General features: G+C 40.4%; 1 protein-coding gene across 11 annotated transcripts in view; it reads left to right on the forward strand.

Moving 5' to 3' along the window:
• The window catches only part of LCOR (ligand dependent nuclear receptor corepressor), a 90,912-nt gene that overhangs the window by 30,787 nt on the left and 39,262 nt on the right, over positions 1–20,863 (forward strand). For 6 of the 11 annotated variants that reach the window (XM_032116654.1, XM_032116655.1, XM_032116653.1 and 3 more), the window contains one exon: positions 312–391. Coding sequence is in view for 4 of the 11 variants with exons in the window: in XM_032116650.1 (XP_031972541.1) it covers positions 312–391; positions 14,652–14,784; positions 19,357–19,644 (501 nt within the window). In the remaining 7 variants the exon portion in view is untranslated. Of the gene's footprint in view, positions 1–311; positions 392–14,651; positions 14,785–19,356; positions 19,645–20,863 lie in introns of all 11 variants that reach the window. The other 5 variants (XR_004241576.1, XM_032116650.1, XM_032116659.1 and 2 more) reach the window with 1 other exon arrangement.

Genomic DNA, 20,863 nt, shown 5'->3' on the forward strand with positions numbered 1-20,863 from the left:
TTTCCCCCTCCCCCAGGCAGTGCTCACAGTTAGTTTCATATTGGCTAAAATTACTAATGAGTGTGCGTTCATCTTTATGTAGCTGGGAGTGTATTTTGCAGTGCTCAGAAAAACAGATTTGTTGTGCATAGATAAAATGTATATAGTTTGGTAATCTGGGGATTTAGAAAAATGGCCGAAATGAAGCCTGAATCCTCAGAATGCAGGCAAGAATGTTGTGAAACAGGTATTTAATTTGGCATTTCTCTTTTGGCTCCAGTTGTGTCGTGGTTTATGAATATGAAGTAATTTGCTATTCTTCTGATTTACAGACTGTGAGCCTGAAGGTGTTTCTGATTGGTCTTTTGATGAAAATTGTCTTTTCTGCTGCCTGAGAAGAGAAAAAGTGAAGGTAACAATGCAGATGTGTGAAGCTAGTAGTTGTAGGGGAGGGACAAAGGGAGGGAGTTTGCTGCTCCTAGTTAACTGAACATGGAAAATCTGCTACCTCCTACCCCTTTCCCCTACTTTGGAAAAAGGTTTTCTGATTTAAAATATGCAAATTAATGAACAGACTTGCCTCTTTCTCTGCAACTTTTTCTTTGTAGTATGTAATGCAGCAGTGGGTTTCTTCTTATTTTCCCCTGTGCATAGCTCTTTCTGTTTGGTGTTATTTATTGGTTTTGGGTTTTCTTGAGTTCTCTGTAAGAGATCTTGTTGGGAATCATGAAACCCTCCCCAAGGGAGCCAGACTGTGGCTTGTGCATGTTTACTACAGTCAGATGGTGGGCTTATCTTCAGTATAGAAATGTGGTGCATTTTAATAATCTAGAGTCTTGTTCTGTATCTTGAAATCTCCTTCTCCTGTGGGCCCTATCCTTTCATTAAAGTGCTCTTGTGCGTGGTAGATTTTGTACTGTGCTTGTTCATAACGAAGTCAGAACCTAAACATGAACAAGTCAGGTTTGCCAACATAAAAAAACTTGCAGTTCATTTTCTTAAGGAGATTATAGTTGTATGTAAAACAAAAGCTATGGTGCTATACTGATTGTTGTTCAGCCCACGTGTTGAAATTGTGATTGTTCTATAACATAGGAAGGAAGGGTCATCTGTCTTGGCAAAACTTCATTTACTGGAATTTGTAACTACTACTTCTTCCTGCACAATGTAAAACAACACCAGAATGGATCTCTATCAACTTAGGAACAAAACAAAAGCACTCTTTCCTCTGTGGCAGCTAACATGTAGCTGCATGGCTTGTCCATAAAGGAAATTGATACTTGCCACACTGCCAGTTCATGCAATGTTTTTGTATTAGAGTTTTTATTAAGGCATGGGAGGAGGTTTAGGAATACTTGCATTTAGAACAGATGTCACAGTTCTTTCATTGAGACTAACAGCAGGTAACATGTATATATGCTTGTGGTGTAAGGAGTTCTGTCTTTTTTCTTACCTCATCTCATAGAAGGACAAAATCCAGTGTTAAGCACAGCTCTAGTTAAGCCATTGAATTGATTCAGAAATTAATTTTGTGGTGGGTGAGAGACCGGTCATAGTCTGTACCAATCTGACAGTGTATGGGTAGGTATTCAAAAAGGTGGTCTTACTGCCCTCCAGCCTCTCTGTCAGTTCTGTTGGGTTTGGGTATTTTGGCTTTTTGGTTTGTCTTTTTTTGTTTGTTTTGTTTTTGAGGGAATAGTATGGCTCCTTTCAGGGTCTAGGGTTTTTTGTGTGTCAGCTGAGAGATGATAGGATGGGAGTGCTTCCTTTCCCCTGTGGGTGCAGCAGATTGCTGCCCTGCTGGCACTGATGTCATTATCTTGCAATACAGAGTTAAATATGATTCTTTCACAAGAGCCTTCAAATAATGTGAATTTGACATCTTAATTGGAATTAAAATATCAGAGACATAATGGTTAGAAAAAAGTTTGTAACTTAATTTGGTATTTAGCTAAATAATGGACAGTCTTCAGCTAATTTAGTTCAACTAAATTAGAAATGGTACTAATTTATTTGACATCTCTTCCATTGAACATCTGGAGTGATATCTTTAACTCTTCTACTTAGGGAGTTGCAGGCTGTTCATGTGCATCCTCTCACCTTGTTTGGAGAAGAGCTGGGCAGGATGGGATGATTTGGGTTGGTGCTTGTATAGTGCTGAGTTACAGAATGAAAAGGTGTGTAATTGATGCTGTAGCTGGGAGCAGGATAGTCACAAGCCATGCATTATGATAGCGTGTGGCTGTGGCTGGCCTGTTTTTTTTTCTTCTTTTGAGTGCATAATTACCAATACCTCCTTTTGCATTAGTTGAATAATTAATCAATGTACTTGATTTTCACCTGTGAGTGACGTGTAGGTACCTAGTGCAACAAGTTCAAAACCAGTAAAAATCTTCAGAGTTTTTTTCTGGATTACATTTGCCCTTAAGAATTACCTGTAATTTAGGAGACCAGTACTTGTGCATAAGTAAAAATGAGTTCTACACTGTAGGATGATAATTGAAGGCCAGTATTAGTTTATTGGGAGAGCTGCTTAAGGGGTAAAAATCTACATTAGCTCTCCTACCCTTTCAGTCATAGTGGTTATTGCTTTTTCAAGCAGTCAGATTCAATTACATGACTTCTTCAAAGGATGGAAAACCATCTGCTGAAGTATTCTAAAAAGATTAATATATTTGTAGCAGTAGTTCTAATTGCAAATACTGAGCAAATACGAATATTTTTTGGCAGTCAAAATACAAGAAAAGTTTTGATAGAGAAATGGAATTGTGTCTTCATTTGAAAGGGATAATGAAATACGGACCAAATAGGGGGCTAGCATCTTTCCAGACATGTATTTTTCCTAAATCTGAAGGCTTATGTGCAGTAATGTAGAGCTTTTAGAAACTGGATTTTTTATTTTCATCATAAAATGCGGAATACCCAATTGTTTCTGTATGGTGTGACCAGAGAATAACTGGTTACCTAAGGAGCTGCTACCAGGTTGTTAACGTGGTTGCCTGTGTGCAGAAATGCACAGGTACCTTGATGAGCAAGAAAGACAAAAAGAAAACAGTTAGCAGCTCTGGCTGCCCACATGTGGCGAGAGAAAGATTGGGTTCTATGGGACCAAATCTGACTAATTCACATTTGGATAACCTGCAATTGTGGCAATTCTTTATCGCTTGTGGTTTTTATCACTTTTTGTTCTAAAAGGTTGTGGTACAGAGGAGACCCCTCAATTCGGATGGATTGAACTTGAAGTGTACTTGCCTTCTCTCTTTTTAATTATGATTCCTAATTTTTCTGTGTGGCTTGTTAAATAATCTGACAGACCTATCATTACAGAAGAGATCTTCAGCTCCATGTAGAATGTTTGTATTAAATGAGATAGTCTCTAGTGTCATTTGCTTGTAGTTGGAGCTAGTTTAAGATGTTAAGCCTAGTTTAAGAAAGGCCAGAAGAAAGGAGAAACTGGAAAACGAATCCTTAAAGAGGATTCAGTTGGGTGTATTCGTGTGGAAAACACTATTGCCTGTAGTGTCATAAAGTAATTCGTATGTATTAAGGGAAAAAAGGAACACACGCACATGGACACACAACTAATCTTGTTAGTTGGTGAGAGCAGAACAAGAAGGATAATACTCCTAAGCACATTAACTATTTTATAGATATATTTAAGCTACAAAAATAGCAAGAGAGAAAATGACTTTTAGAAGCATGTTCTGGATTCTTAGGCTGTTGATGCCAGAAGATTGATTCTGGTTTGCAAAGTTCTCCAAAATACCTGGGCTGCAATGAAAGGACCTCTCACAATTCTTTCATTCATGAAGAAGTGTGGTAGGGTGCAGCATTTGAAGAAGTTGTTTTAAAATTCAAAATTACTCTGACATGATTTGGGTATTTTTAAAAGCTTATAATTATTTTACAGAAATCTGGTGGCCTTTCACTATGGAGGAACATAAACAATAAGATGTGAACTGTGGTAAATGTCTGAATAATTCTGAAGAGAAGTTATCACTCATCTAAAGCATTGTTGGAGAATAATTGAAGATGGCAAAGGAAATATCTGAGAATGAGTTGAAGTTGCAGAACTCTTACAATTTTTGGTGGCTTTAGAATGTGTTTAAACTGTGTACAGAGATCCCTAAGTGTGCTGGAACATGCTCTAAAACATTTTTAATGGATTTCATCACTTAAAAAACTCAAGCATTTAGACTGTCAATTTTGTATTGTGTAATTTAAAAATAATCTGATATGGAGGCTAAAACTTGAAGAGGCTGTTTGTGATAATCTCCAGCTGTGTTTAGTGGTAATGCAGGGTTGCGGCTTTGCTTATGCATCAATGTTAATGTAAACATATTGTGGTTCCAGTGATACATTTCTTCTCCCCCTACTATAGATAATAAGTGATAGTCAATAGCTATAGATCAGTCAAGTTGTTTGTTTTAATTTGATAAATATGATGTCAGTCAACTTACTATAAAAGTATATATGTTCAGTAAGTAAGAGAGGTCTTAAAACTGATTAAACCATCTGAATTTTTATTAATGCTAAGTTGGGAGCAGTTGTAGGTGCCTTAAAGGACATGCTCAGAATTGAAAATTATCTTGATAAGTTTGAAAAACAGGACAGACAGACTTGTTTTATCAAGACACAAGTTACAGATGTCTGAAAAGTGATAGGATTGTAAAAGTAGTAAACTACTTTGGGGATTGTATCAAGAGAAGAATTTGTGTTAATACCTGGAGAGGAAAACCTGAATGCTGAAGTCAGCTGAAGCCTCAGCTGACTGTAGCTTTTTGAGAGATGTAAACAAACTGAATAGCGCTGAAATGGAAGCAACAAGAATGATACTGTCTTGCAGGTAGAAGGAAAGAAGAGTCTCTGGTGCCCTTAAAGCTTGACTACAGAAAATTGTTCTCCTTTGCATTGGCTATGAATTAAAAAGACTGTACAGTCTTAAGGAAAAAAAGCGTTGGAGAAGACAGCCTAAGGATGTTGAAACATTCCTTTCTTACTCAGTGTTCCTGATTTTGCCTTGAGGTAGCATGGGAGGCTGGATTTTATCCCTAGGGTCCCTGGGTTGACCAGTCAGCTATGGGTGGTCTGTGGGCAGCCACCCTCCTTTTTCTTCCTGAAGATGGATAGGAATTATCTCATCCTGTTCTAGATTGTGGGCTCTTCCCACTCCATCTGTGCATGTCCTGTGGCTTAAACATGAAACTGCTGTTTCCACATCTACACAACAACAGCCTGCATCATACAGTTCTCTTCATGTCAGCAGTTTAGCATTTGGAATTGCTGAATCAACATTTCCTACAAGGGGGCTCTCAGGGAGCATCCGGCCCTAGTGCTGACGAGGGCGGGCTGCCCAGGATTAGGTGGTCTCACACGGTCACACATTAACCTTGCGTTTTGAAAACCTGAGCTCTGTATATCTAAGGCTCTTTGACTTAATTACATAGTTATGCTGTTTATCTTAACATACAAAGAGCTTTAGCTCTCAGGGAGCATGTGCAAACCACTCCAGGTACCGTACTTTCTCTGAAGGTGTGTTGTTCAATATAGTGATCCTGCATGTTCACTGGTGGATTCCAGGAATGCTCTGGGGCATGCTTCCCACCTGAAGAGAAGCACAAAGAGAATAGAAAGAATACTGTGTTATAAATAATATGTAAAAGTAACTGATTGGTTATAAATACCCTGAGAAATAAACCCCAATGACAATGCTGTCTAGATATTACTGGGTTTTTCTTCTTCCTACTACCTGCATGTTGCTACTGAAAACTTGGATGTGATTTAGAACTGTAGAGTGAGGGGGTAAGCCTGAAAGTAGTGATTCTAAATAATGATTATTGGGAAGAAATGCTGGAAAATGTAAAAAAGAACTCTAAAAAATCAACAGCCTCCCACCCCAACCAACAAAAAAACCCCAACACAAACCAACCAACCAGACACTCCCAAATGAAACAAAAACCCGTCACTTTTGGAAGTTGACTTTGAATAGCAATCACAATCAAATATTTAGTGTGAAAACTTGAATTTTCTTTCCAGGGTGAAAAAAACTGTAGATTCCTGAAATAATTATGGTACAATGGATAAGAAAACAATTAAAAAGTGTAATAAGCAGAAATATTTCCAGTATATTTTGCCTCATGTAGTCAGTGCTATACTGAAGATGCCAGAAGACTTTTGTTTCTCCTATGTGCAAGGTTAAACCTGACTCTTTTACATAACTGTATTTCTTCACATTTTGATGTCTTAGCATGGACAGTGATAAAAACCATACATGTAAGGAGATGCTCCTTAGTTGGCAGGTAAAAACTAAGCACTGCCATTTTCTTGCTATTATTCCTCTCCTCTCCTGAATGCAGATCAAGAAATCCTTTATTCAGCTGTTCACCAGCATAAGCCACTTAGAATTTTTTTTCTTCTGGCTGATCCCTTTTTCTTCGTTCCTTCTCTATGTAGCAAGTGTAGAGCTTTAGTTAGCTTCAGTAGATTAAATTGTACTCTTCTTAATTGTCTTTATATGAGTAATATAAAATACATTTGTTTATAGTGAGGCAGGGTGCTGCTGGACTCTGTTTCTGTTGAGTTTCCAGGCTAGTATTTACAGCGTATTGTTTTAGTTGCAAAAAGTGCTAGGAAGATTTAAAATGCGTTGTGTTGGCCAAGGGTTATTTTTATTTTAGGCTTCTTCCAGAGCTATAGCCTGTTAAAAGGCAGGGTGTCAGATCAGGTTGAAGGAGTAATGTTTCCTTCAAGTCTGAATTCTCTGTTTTTCCCTTGAATTAAAAAGTTTTTTGCAATGATTCATGGCACTCTAGATAGAGGATGCCAGTTAACTCTAATGGATCTTATCTCCCCAAATCTCTGGGCATCAGTTTGCAAACTTTCCTTTTAAAGCAAAACTTGGTAAAGGTTTAGAAATTTCAGTGATTATTCCAACATTTCTGTATGTCTAGCTTATTTACATTATTAGTTATTTTGCACATCTGCTTTTTATGCAAACTCATGAGTTTACTGTTATCCTGGTAATGCCTAAAAGATAATGGAGCTGATCTCAGACTCTCTTGTCAATAACAAGGATAGATCCTGTATACAGCTTTGTCAGATGCAGCAACACAGTTTCAAAAAGAGGTGTGTTCTGTGAAGTTCCACCTGAAGAGTAACTCTCAAAAGATGTTTGGCTTACTGTCCAGAAATATCTTTATTGTGAAATCCTGTACAGATACTTAGTACAATTTAGTATCATGGAAGTACAACTGCATTTTCAATGTGTTCATAGAATGCCAGTGCACTGCTACTGGTTGCTGGTACAGGGATGCCGGGCACAGAGGTGAACACTTTTATTATAGCTAACCATCAGTTCAAATTTGTATGAAAGAATTAAAGTCTGTCACAATAGAAGCTTCTCCTATGGAAGCAAGCGGGTTTGAATCTCTCTGGTGTGGAACAAAGCGTCAGTCATTTTGTGAGGCCTTTACTTCTGCAGGCTCTTACCTTCACAGAATCAAAGATGTTTTCACTCACCCGTTACCTCTGTCATTGCATGTTCCTTGTATTTCTGTTTGTTATAAAATACTGCTTTGTCTCTGTACCCTGTCTGAGATAGTATCTCCCTTTGCTTTTGATAGCAAGCTTTTGGAAGCTGTTGAATTCCAAATATGATGTGAAAGCCCATGTGGTTCAGGCCAGAGTCCACAGCATTTCGTTTCATTTCATTATTACCCTTTGCATGCAGTTCATGTGACTGCTGTGTTCGTTGATTTACTACAGGCTGGTCACGTAACCTGGCTTCTTAAACCTCTTGAAGTTGAGACAGCACAAACTTAAGAATTACTTATGTTTTCATTTATTGTGATGTATAAATGAATTTCCAGTTCTTCCCTTCCCTTCTAGTCCCATGAGGATATGAATCTGAAATCAGCTTATACAGTAGAGACCAAAAAAACAGATGCAGCCTAGATATTATGGTACCTGATACTTTATAAAGGTTAACAAAACAGAACACTCCCTAAAGCCAAAGAGTGGCTGTGTATACATTCCTGCAGTAGGTAAATACAGGTATCTTTAATATAGCTTAAAATGAAAGTGGAAGGAGAGAGCCAGTAAAGAGATTGTTCTCCTGAGCAGGAGCAAGGCATTACACTGAAAGAAATGAGAAAAGGGGTGTGCATCTGGGGGTGGAACCTAAGCATTTAGATTTTGTATTTTTGTAATCTTGTCTTCTAGTTTCTTGAGTGTATTTAAAATGATTGGTTTATCCTGGCATCTCACATGCTTAATCATTGTAGTTTGAATATATTCTAGACTGTGAGAATGGATTTTATTTCATTGTAGGTGTTGTAACAGCTAAGTTAAGTTTGTTTCACATAAAAGTAGCTGCTACTGAGCCTCTTCACAAAAGGACCTGTTTGTTGATAATGCTTGGTCATTTTTTGCTCAGTTTGCATAAATGATGTGTAGAGTAAGGAGAACTGCCTATGTTTTGCATTCAACAGTTATTTCTTGGATCTGAAAGTAATAGCCAAAGAACAAGTGCTAGATATGAGATTTGCAGCCAAATGTAAAATATCTAGGTTTTCTTCTTTATAAAGGGCTCTTATTTTCTGTATTGTTATCAAATCTCATCAGCTTCTGCTGCATTTATGTCTTGGGTTACTGGTTGTACTCTGGCTTTGTGGCTTTAAGCCAGTGTTTCTGTACTATTGCCTTTATTGTAATTTTCCTATTAAATTGTAGCTGTCTTGAAAGCTCTTGCAAGGTGTTTGTGTGGGGTTAATTCCTCCTGCTGGTTTACCTTCAAACCAGCTCATATTTTGGTGCCCAATGTGTGGCATCCTGAGAGAAGTTGGAATTGCAGTTTTGCTTTGTATTACAGAAACTGCCTATTCGCCATGATGCTTGACGTGTTTACATGGATGTTTTACCTTGCTCTCTATATTTTTCCACATATGGGGAAATATTTGCCAGTTGTGAGGCTTCTTTTGAGACCAGGGAATGGTATGAAAACTGCTTTTTAGTTTATTATGTCTATTGCATGATAACATCAGAGTCAATGAACCTCATTCAGAATGTATATTCAGTTTTGTTCACCTGTCCTGGTCTGGGCTGCTACCTCTGGGGCCTCGTTAATAGTCGCACTCAGCCCATAGGGGGAAGAGTAGAGAATAGTTTCTTCCAGCCTTTCAGGCCTGACACAGCAGTTTTTGAGAATATTGAGGTCTGTGTGAATGTCAAGGACAGCATAATCTTGTTGTTAGTTTTGCTTTGTCTTCTCTGTATGCTGCACTGTGTATACCATGCTTGGAGTTGGGACAGTGCTTGGTGCGGTAGAGCATATTCAGGAGGAGAAAAGAAGCAAATCAGCAGGCACCATGTTCACGCAAACTGATCTCAGACTCTCTGAGAAGAAGAAAAAGAAACCAAAACAACCGGTGTTTTTGTGTCCACACAAACTGTCACTGAGCCAGGACACCCTAAGCCAGTAGCAGTTGCCCCGATTCAGAAAAGGAAATCGAAGAGCAAATCAGTCCACATAGTGACTGACGAGGAGGCAGCAGGACCTTTGCACCCAGCAGAGGAGATGGAGCCAGAAATCATCACTCAGTCTCTGTCCCTGGGTGAGCTGCGTGAGCTGTGGAGAGAGTTCACCCACCGGGCAAACGAGTCCATTCTCACCTGGCTGCTCCGCATCTGGGACGCAGCAGCTAATGACACCATTCACGAAGGATGTGAGGCTGGTCAGCTGGGACCTCTGTCCCAGGATGTGGTCATTGATCAGGGGATCAGAAGAACCCAGGAAACTCAGCCTCTGGTGTAAGGGACAGATACCTTTATAAAGAAGACCTCCAGGTGCACCAAGGAAAATGGAGCACAGTGGAACAAGATATCTGATGCCTGAAGGAATTGGCTGTGCTGGAGATCATTTTCTCAGAAGACAAGAGATTCCCTGAGATGTCCAGGGATGTCCAGATGCCCAGACATCCAGATTTGCCCAGTGCGCATCTCAAATGTGGTTGGAATTCACATGGCTTGGACCAGAAATATACTCCTGCTACTTAGTAACGCTGCAATGGAGGGAAGAAGAGGACAAGGTGGATGCATTGGTCAACAAACTAAGAATTTACAAGGACGCTGTCACTGCCCTGTTATGCACTCATGTCTTGTCCATGGAAATCTGGCTGAGCATGTCTGAAGCTTGGAAGAGAAAATTGAAGAGGCCCACCAGAAGCTGAGGAAGGAGCTTAAGGAAAGAATTTACCACATCTTGCTGGAACTACCAAGAGTCTCTGCCATTAGGAACAGGCGTCCCTGTTCCTGTCTCCCCCAGCCAAGGAGAGAGGATACACTCTGCGGGATAACCTCTGGTTTTTCCCTCAGGAGCATGGAAAAGACATGAAGAAGTGGGATGGGAAACCCACCTCTTCCTTAGCCACCTGGCTACATGAGCTGAAAAGAGGAACAATGACCACAAGAAGCTCATCTAGGGTCAATGCTGCTCCGGTCTCTCATAGACAAGACTCCAGATGGTAAAGGAATGATGATATGATTAATCCTCTTGAAGGGACCTCAAGGTCATGTTTACAGGAGGGGAGAGCAATGTGTACCATTACCAGGATTAGAAGGGCCCTGCCTCTAGCCAGGTAGAGGAAAGGGACAATCAGATCTATTGGACTGTGTGGATCTGATGGCACATTTGCCCCACAAAGGTGTACGGCTTTGGTTGTCACCGGCGCTCAATGCACTCTGATGCCATCAAGGTATATGGAAGCGGAATCTATTTCCATTTCTGGGGTGACAGGGGGATCCCAGCAGCTGACTGTACTGGAAGCTGAAGTGAGCTTGACTGGGAAGGAGTGGCAGAAACATCCCATCATGACTGGTCCAGAGGCCCCGTGCATCCTCGGCATAGACTGTCTCAGGAGTGGGTAATTCAAAGACCCAAAAGGACATTGCTGGGCTTTTAGGATAGCTGCTCTAGAGACAGAGGAAATCAGACAACTGAATGCCCTGCCTGGTCTCTCAGACAACCTCTCTGCTGTGGGACTGCTGAGAATTGAAGCACAACAGGTACCAATCGCCAGACCAACAGTGCACCATTGGCAATACCGCACTGACAGAGACTCTGTGATTCCCATCCATGAGATGATTCCTGAACTGGAGAGCCAGAGGGTTATCAGCAAGGCTCGTTGATCCTTTAACAGCTCTAATATGGCCAGTGTGTAAGTCCAGCGGAGAAGGGAGTCTGGTAGTTGATTACTGTGGCCTGAATGAAGTCACACCACCACTGAGTGCTGGTGTGCTGGACATGCTGGAGCATCAGTACGAGCTGGAGTCCAAGGCAGCAAAGTGGTATGTGACCATTGACATTGCCAGTGATTTTTCTCTGTTCCTTTCGCAGCAGAGTGCAGGCCCCAGTTTGCCTTTACCTGGAGGGGCATGCAATATACTTGGAATTGACTGCCCCAGGGGTGGAAGCACAGTTGCGCCATCTGCCATGGACTGATCCAGACTGCACTGGAAAAGGGTGAGGCTCCAGAACATCTGCAGTACATTGATGACATCATCATATGGGGGAACACAGCAGGGGAACTCTTCAAGATAGAAGAGATTATCCAGATCCTCCTGAAAGCTTGCCATTAAATTAACTAAGGTTAAGGGACCTACTCGAGAAATTCAGTTTCTAGGAGTGAAGTGGCAAGATGGACATTGCCAGATTCCAATGAAAGTGATTAACAAAATAGCAGCTGTGTCTCCATCGACCAACAAGAAGGAAACCCAGGCTTTCCTGGTGTTTTCCTTTTCCTAGGTGCTGTGGGCTTTTGAAGGATGCATATCCTGGAGTACAGCATGATTGTAAGCTCGGTCTGTCTTGTGTCACAAAAGAAAAGCTATTTCCAGTGGGGCCCTGAACAACAACAAGCTTCTGAACAAATTAAACAGGAGATTGCCTGTTTAGGCAGTAGCCCTTTGGCCAGTCAGGACAGGGCAGGATGTAAAAAATGTGCTCTACACTGCAGACAGGGAAAATGGTCCTTCCTGGAGCCTCCAGAAGAAGGGACCTGGGGAGACCTGAGGATGATTGCTGGGGTTCTGGAGTCGGGGATACAAAGGATCTGAAACCAGCTATACCCCAACTGAGAAAGAGATTCTTGGAGCCTACAAAGGGGTTCGAGCCACCTCAGAAGTGATTGGCACCGAAGCACAGCTGCATCTGGCACCCTGTCTACCAGTGCTGGGCTGGATGTTTGAAGGGAAGGTTCCTTCTACACATCATGCCACTGATGCCATGTGGAGCAAGTGGATCACTCTGATCACACAGCAAGCCTGGATAGGAAATCCTGATCGCCCTGGGATTCTGGAAATCATAACAAACTGGCCCAAAGGTGACGAGTTTTGGACTATCTTTTGAAGAAGAAGAGGAGCAGGTGACATGTGCTGAGGGGGCCCCACCATATAACCAAATACCAGAGAATGAAAAGCGATAATGTCCTCTTCACTGATGGTTCCTGCCGAACTGTAGGAACAAACCAGAAATGGAAAGCTACTGTATGGAGCCCCACATGGAAAGTTGCAGAAGCTACCTAGGGACAAGGTGGATCGAGTCAGGTTGCAGAGCTTAAAGCCATCCAGCTGGCTTTGAATATCACTGAATGAGAGAAGTGGCCAAGACTCTATCTCTACACCGACTTGTGGATGGTAGCTAATGCTCTGTGGGGGTGACTCGATTGCTGGAGAAAGGTCAACTGGCAGCAGAGAGGGAAACCCATCTGGGCCGCTGAGATTTGGCAGGACATTGCCATCTGGGTAGAGAGGCTGACCATGAAGGTTTGACACATGGATGCGAATGCCCGAGAGTCAGGCTAATGAAGAGCGTCGTAACAATGAGCAGGTGGAGCGAGCTGCCAAAGTTAAAGTATCTCAGGTGGATATGGACTGACAGCACAAGGCAGAATTATTTCTAGCTCGTTGGGCCCACAATGCCTCCGGTCATCAGAGAAGAGATGCTACATACCAATGGGCCTGTGACCAAGGGGTGGACTTAACCATGGACAGTACCTCACAGGTCATCCATGACTGTGAGATGTGTACTGCAATCAAGCAAGCCAAGCAGATGAAGCCTCTATGATATGGTGGGCAGTTGTCAAAATATAGTTATGGGGAAGCTTGGCAAATTGATTACATCACACTTCCCCAAACCCGCCAAGGCAAGCGCTATGTGCTGATCATGGTGGAAGCAACCACTGGATGGCTGGAGACCTACCCTGTGCTTCATGCTACTGCCCAGAACACCATCTTGGGCCTTGAAACAGCAAGTCCTGTGGAGACATGGCACCCTGAAAGAATTGAGTTGGACAATGGGACTCATTTCAACAACAGCCTTATAAGCACCTGGGCTAGAGAACACGGTATTGAGTGAGTGTACCATATTCCTTGTCACGCACCAGCCGCCAGGAAAGTTGAATGGTGCAACAGACTGCTAAAAACCACCTTGAAGGCATTGGGCAGGGGGACCTTCAAAAATTGAGAGCTGCATTTAGTGAAGGCCATGGGCCTCCGTCAATCGAGCTGGTCCTGCCCAGTCAGAAGCCTTGCACTCGTGGACACATGAGATGTATGTTAGGAAAGATAGTTTGGATTAATCCCACCTCAGGCACAGGCAAATCCTTCCATGGGATTGTTTTTGCTCGAGAACCTGGTTACACTTGGTGGGTAATGCAGAAAGATGGGGAAACCCGTTGTGCACCTCAAGGGGACCTAATTTTAAGTGAGAACTGTGTGTAATGTTTCATTGTGTATGTATACACACATATATATATGTAAGTAGAGTTAAAGAAGGGTATTAATTTGGGTATGATGTAGATGGTGTAGAATAAGGGGTGGCTAATGTCTTGGATTACAATTTAAGGTGTAACCAGAGTTTGTATTCTACCACCACCTGCATCACCTTCTGATGAACTGTTAATGGTGGGTCCTTTGCAACAGCTGCATACCCCACCTAGGAGTTGGGTGTAGTGTTCTCTTTGTTACACCCAGCCTAAGGGTGGTCATCTCCACTTAAAGTGCCATCAAGGACTCCCCAAAATATCCTATGTCTCATAGGATTACATCATTCCATTGTAAAACTCCCTGCCTTGGGGGAGGTACTGAACATACCTGCCTGGATTCAAGGGTATATAATCTCAAGGTTGGGGGACTTGGGGGAACCACCACTGGACCTCCAGAGAAGGACCAGGCCTTTCCACAGGACCACCGCTACAACAAGACCACATCCATCATTTCAATGGGACTGCAACCACCATTTAATCAGACTGCTACCACCACCCTGACCAACAGGATGCCAGGTTATACTCTGGCTTTGTCAGTTTAAGCCAGTGTTTCTGTACTATTGCCCTTATTGTGACTCTCCTATTGAATTGTAGCTCTGTCTTGAAATCTTCAGCAAGGTGTTTGTGTGGGGTCAATTCCTCTGGCTGGTTTACCTTCAAACCAGCGCAATTTACAACAAGAGAACAGGACAAAGTACAGTGTTGTGAAGCAGCCAAAAAAACAAGTTTTGATTTCAATAGATTCAACTCTGTACCTAAAGAAGTTTTGAATTTAGTAAAATATTGAATGCCTAGGGAACTTTATTAATTTTGGAGTCAGGAAGATCTTACAAATATTAAATATCTTTGCAGGAACACTTAGTCAGTCTGGATGAGCCAGCCTCGGAAGCTGGACAAGAAGCTCTGCTTAGACAAGAGCAAGCAAAAATCATTCGTTTTGAAAGGCAAGCAGAAGAGTTCCTCAATGCAGTCTTTTACAGAAAAGGTTGGTTTTGATGGGGGGAGGACGATGTGGGAAATAGTCTCTCTTGTGGTCTTTTTGCATGCAATGTAGGTATCAAAGATCTGATGTTCAAGTTGTCACTGTATGTTCAGTATTTTTCAGTCATCTTCTTTGTATATATTTATCAAGGGTAAAAACTGATTCTCAAGTAATGCAGTAATACAACAGTGTGGGCTTGGGATGGAGGAAGAAGGTATAACTATTTAACCCTAAACCAAATCTCTCCATGAGAACACTGGTGTTTTCACTTTTGGAGAGATGACTCAGTTCTTACCCAGCAGAACTGTTCCCCATAACCAGTGTTTAGGTGAGTGGGCTGTTGGGAAGAAAGGTCAAGTGGCAGTAGTGGTAGTAGGTGGGTAATGTGTTTTTTTAAAAATATTTATTTTATTTTGATGGGATATGTACTCATGCAGTTTTTCTTAAAGGTCATCAGTCTTTTCACTATTGGTAATGATTACCCACACTATTCTGAACAATTTACAGTATAAAATATTATTAGAATAATGCTAAGGGGGATATATGGAGAATTCAAAATGTGATCAGCAAAAGAATTGCTTTGGAATATGCTGAGAACATGCTTAATGCTAGAAAATCGCCTAAATATCTTTTGGAAAGTTGTTGCTTAAACTGTGCTCTTGAGAAAGGCACAAAGCTCATTTCACCGTTTTCTACAAATCTGAGAAACATGAATCCAGAGGTTACTTCCAAACGCATCCTGAATGAAAGTACATCATACTTATCAGTCTAACCCATGTGTGAGAAAATCTGCCAAATCAGTAATTCCAACCTATCTGCTGGGGGACAATGCAAGGCTTCAGTTTAACAAATCAGAAATTGCTGTAGCCAGTCCTCAGCCCTTCCTTCTAGTGACCAAAATATTTAAAGGTGTTTTAAGTAGATAACAGTATCTTAGCCTTTCTTTTATGACTCGAATAAATACAAGCTATACATTATGATGCTTCTATACTTCTTGCAATACATGCAGGATGGTAGGAAGGATAGTTACTGCATTACTACTGATAGTTCAGATAATGCCTTTATTCCAAGGCTTCCTTTTCAAGTTTTCTTTTTTCTTGTAAGGTTAATGTTTCCTTTTGCTTTTGAGTTTATCCCATTTATCTTCAAATCCAGAAGGAATTTAAGAAAACTAAAGTCTAGAGACAATACAGGTTTTTTCCATATTGCTTTTTCTGGTGAGGAAAAAAAAAGCACTTCCATCACTTCCAAATTGTTTATTAAAGACTTCATTCCTTTAGCACTAAACTTAAATCTTTATGTATGATGTGTATGTGTGTGTGTGTCCTTTAGGAAAGTATGCTTTTTAAAATTTGTTGGGGAGCCAGCAGCAGATGTTGCAGTGTGCTTATGAAGGGTATAATACTCTGTCCATGGCCAGATACCCAGAATGAAGATAATGAAACATGTCAGATGTCTAAGAATCTTCGAGGATTTTTTTAAATAAACACTTGTTTTCTTTCCTCGGACAAAGCTGTGCTTGGTGCAAGAGTAATAGGTGAGGGGTAGAAGCTTGGCAGGAAGTCAGTTCTGAATCCTTAATGCATCATTGTCAAGCTTACCTGTATTTAGATTGCTTGAAATCTAACTCATGCTGCTGACATAAGATCCCCTGTCATACCAAAGAGGTACTGTCTTACCAAAGAGGCACTGTCATACCAAAGAGGACACAAAGAACGGCAGGACTCTTGACGCTCCTGCATTGCTCAGAGATGCTGAGCTCTCCTGGCTTCATGCCAGCAATTAGGTTTTTTCTTCTTTCCATCCACACTGCCAGTAACATTTGAGATGGGCATTTTGTAGCCCAGGTAGATCAGAGAAAATGCAGATGTTCTCTGAACACTGGCCACACATTAATGTACTGAATATGAATAGGGAATCAACAAGATCAGCAGACTTTTTGAACAGGTTTACTGTCCATTAATCTTATGTCCTTTCTCTGAAATTTGTGTCCCTGGCGCTCTGACCCAGTAATCCTTCCTTCAAATATTCATATTTTTCCAGTCAAAGAAGAGTGGTAGGAGTTGTACTAGTTGACTGTTACCTTTACTTTGTGGCAGGACAGGACCTTCTTCTGGTTTAATGAAATCATACCTTTATCTGTTTGATACTGCCCTTTCAAGATTTCAGTGTAAAAGTCCGCAAAAACTATTAAGGCTTTAAAGCTCAGAGGTACTGCTGTAGACTATTTATAGCTGATAATTATTTGCTGTATTTTTTCTTCTCTGAGGATTTCTGTGTTTTAGTTAATTTTAGTTTTATTTTCTTAAAAAAACCTAGAAAGGTGGAGTCAAGATAAATATCTGGTTGATTTCAAGTGATGCTGGAGGGGCACCAGCACATATTTTCCACTCACTTTTGAACAGCTTTAATCCTCAGCATTCAGGCTTTATATTAAGTAAAAAGCCTTTAATGTGCTAGGTACCTACCCTTCTGCTTGAAAATGGAGTTTTGTGTCCTGAATTAGTGAGTTTATCTTGAACAGCACTTGAAAGTTGTCATTCTGGGCTGATTCTTTGAAGCTGCAAATTACAAAGATGCATGGCTGTAGGCATATGTAGTATTTTATTTCTGAATGTGTAAATATGTTCAGCTGTAAGCATTTTTGAAATGAACATATGAACACGGTGCACAGTAAAGGCCTGATTCTTCGTTCAGAAAACACAAGTGCCATCGAGCTCTGCATTCCTGCCAGCCCCACTTGTATATGCTACAAGCGCATGTCGAACAGTTGGTATCAGTGTGATCATGCCATCAATTTGTGCCCCTCTGGGCCTCCCTGGAGCCTTTCTATGTCCTTCAGGAGGTTATAGTGAAGAGGTTAAAAATTGGAAGAAATGTCACCACAGCAGAACAAGGCCTCCACACTTTTCCAGGCTGGTGTCCTTGTAGACCATTTGGGAAACAAGTGAGATTATAAAATGTACCAAAATTTAAGTTTGGCTCATTTTTTGGTGTCTTCTTAAAACTATAGTATTTGATACTTAGCAACAAGTAAAATTTACAGGATGTTTTAAAGAAAATGGTTACGTATTTACATAAACGTCCTGGAAATTTACAGCTGTTATGCCCCTGTAAGAATGTACGTGGTGACTGAATAAGATCTTAGGTGTAGAAAGCTGTGCTTAACAAAAAAAAATTTGGGCTTGATAATATTTAAAGGTCAATATGGTGTTTCATCAAAAAACACAGTGGCTGCTTACTGCTGCTCTTTGATTTGTGGGCAGCTCTGCTCAAACCTTCATGTCAGTCATTTCTTACACATGCAGTAAAGCTGGTTTGTTGATGTACTTTCGACAAAAGTGGTAGCAAAAGGCAAATCTAACACTGAAATGTCCCACGGAAGATTTTGCTAATGCTTCTAATAGCTCAATCCTAATAGATTACCTTTCAACCTGGGCAAATTTTTAAAAAGAGGTAGTAAACATTTCTCCATTGTTCCCTCTTGAGAGCTGCTTTTAAAGATTTATTTGGTCTTCTACTGCACAATTTTTTCTGAATGTTTCTTTGGTAATAGAAAATCAAACTTTTTGAGCCATTTCTGGAATAGTGGTGTGGTTGTGGTGTGCTTTGGGATTTTTTGGGGGTATTGTGGGTAGTTGGTGTTTTTGTTGTTTTGGTTTTTTGGGGGTGTGGGTTGGTTTGTTTGTTTGTTTAAAAAACCCAAAACTGATTTGACCAGACAACACAGTGTTTGAAGTGAAGTGGCAGGACTTAGCTTCTGTGATTTAGGAGTTAGAGATTTACTTTCACATCACAAATTACTATTGGTCTAAAATAGTGATTTTTGTCAATAAAGTTTATGGTTGCCCACATGCCCAGATACTTTTTTATTTATACACTAGTTCATATAAATAAATTGGAATGCCTTCTTGTTCTGTTTCACATCCCTTACTAATAGATTTAGCAGCTCTTCTAGAAATATAATTACTTGTCATGTGACACATCTTGGGTTTTTGTGTATATGCAAGTTCTTTGCGTAATTCCTGATGCTGCGTTGATTACAATGGTAGAAATCTCAAAAGGAATAGATAGAGTGAGATGGAAGACACTTGAACATCTGATCTTGATGTGAATAATTTTAAATGATCAGATCTATAGGGTTTTATTTCTCAGTAAACTTAGAGGGGACTGCTGCAACTTTATTGTCCATTTTACCCTTCTGTAGCTGCAGGTAAGTTATGCAATTCTTCCACTGAATAACCAGTACAATGTTTTTGGAATGAGCTCTAGCTCTCCTTTCCATTTCCACACCTCTTAAAGGTCTGGTGGAATATATCTATATTTAAAACAAATATGAGATTGCATATTTCTTTCAGGAAAGTGTTATGTTGGGAAGGCTGTATCAGAATTAGCCATGGTTCTTATTCAGGTATTCTAAGACTAAAGTACATTTTCTACAGAAACTATTTTATCTTTGGCTTTCTTTTTTTTTCCCCTATTTGTTTTGGATTTTTTTTGTAAATAAACAATGACTTAATATAAAAGCTGTTTTATTTAAAGTGCTTCCTTAAAAGAAATCTCTAATATTTGCAGACAGTCCTAGGGTCTCTGACCCCAATATTCCCCTAGTGGCCCGTGAGATCATGCAGCGAATGATCCGACAGTTTGCTGCTGAATATACCTCAAAAAATAGCTCTACTCAGGACTCCAGCCAGCCCAATAGCACAAAGAACCAAAGCCTGCTGAAAGCATCTCTGGTCGCCTCCTCTCCCACGGCTGCAACTGCTCAGAACCCTGTGCTCAGCAAACTGCTCATGGCTGACCAAGACTCACCTCTGGACCTTACTGTCAGAAAGTCTCAGTCAGAACCTAGTGAACAAGGTAGGACTCATACCAGTGTCTTGCGTCCCGTGGCAATCCATTAATGGCATTCTTGTTGCAGAACCAGACAATTAGAAGGTTGCACTTTTGCATAAAAATTAAAGTGGAAAAGCAGTAGATGTTTTTACAATAAAAGAATGACTAGTTCAGTGTGTCTGGGAGAGAAAAGACTTTTTGAAAGAATGTAGAGCCATAGACATGAGAGATTCTTCTGAAGAAGGGCAAAGGGGATGGACATGCTCTAGACTCTGAGGATAAATGTGCTGTTCCTACAGGGAGCTGCAAGAAGCAGTCTGCCAAAATAGACTGTACGCTTGCTGATAAGAGAAGTTCATTTGGTCATTAAAATCATAATGTTGTCTCTTCTCTGAAGATTAGTACACAGTTTGACTGAAGGGCTGATTTATTTTCTTTCTGGTCATGGTGTGAGAAGAGTATCTTTTAAAAGTCTGTGAGAAATTGCCTTGTGAAGGCTGTAAAAACTATACCCATGAACTGCACTAAACTTCCAGGTTTGTGCATTTGGAAGAAATGTCTCTTTTCTACCTTAAAAATAGATTTGTTCTGCAGAGCACAGATTGAATAACTTGTAACAATGTTTCAGAGCTTATTTTAATTCAAAAACCTTGCTTTCCATCAAACAAGCCTTTTTTAAAAAGCAAATTCTGTGAGTGATATAGTATATGAACTTTTCTGTTCTGAAACTGTTGAATCCTAAGTGTATCGTACTGGTTAAAATTAGACCCTATACCCTTCTTTAGAAAAATGTTAGTGCTTGAAGTCATTCTGTCACAGTAAGTTGTCCATCTGCAAATGGAAAAGGTGCCTTTAAAAAAAAAATCTAGCTAGGGCAGAAGAGTAGGTATCCCTTTATTCTTTTAAATTGGGTTTATGAAGCCTTTTGTAAACAGGTTCATTTTATGTTTCCAGTAATATGCAGCTTGGACATCTGGACACATACTGCACTTAGAGCACTTACTGAAAGCTGTCATTGCACTTCAGTTACAAACTGCAGTGAGAGGTTGAATAGTGTCTCTCTTGAAATGTGGCCCTGTACAGTTAGCTGATAGGCATTTGTTTCTAGCTGTCTTTATTATAAATGCATTTTGTGAGTGGGTTTTGCATGTAACATGTTTTACATTTAAACTGTTCTCATTGCTAAACTTTTTGCTGAAAGAAAGAGGGAGAGAATCAGTTTTGCTCTGTTTCTTTTTAATTA

This window comes from Corvus moneduloides, chromosome 8, assembly GCF_009650955.1.
Source record: "Corvus moneduloides isolate bCorMon1 chromosome 8, bCorMon1.pri, whole genome shotgun sequence".
NCBI classification, from domain to species: domain Eukaryota; kingdom Metazoa; phylum Chordata; class Aves; order Passeriformes; family Corvidae; genus Corvus; species Corvus moneduloides.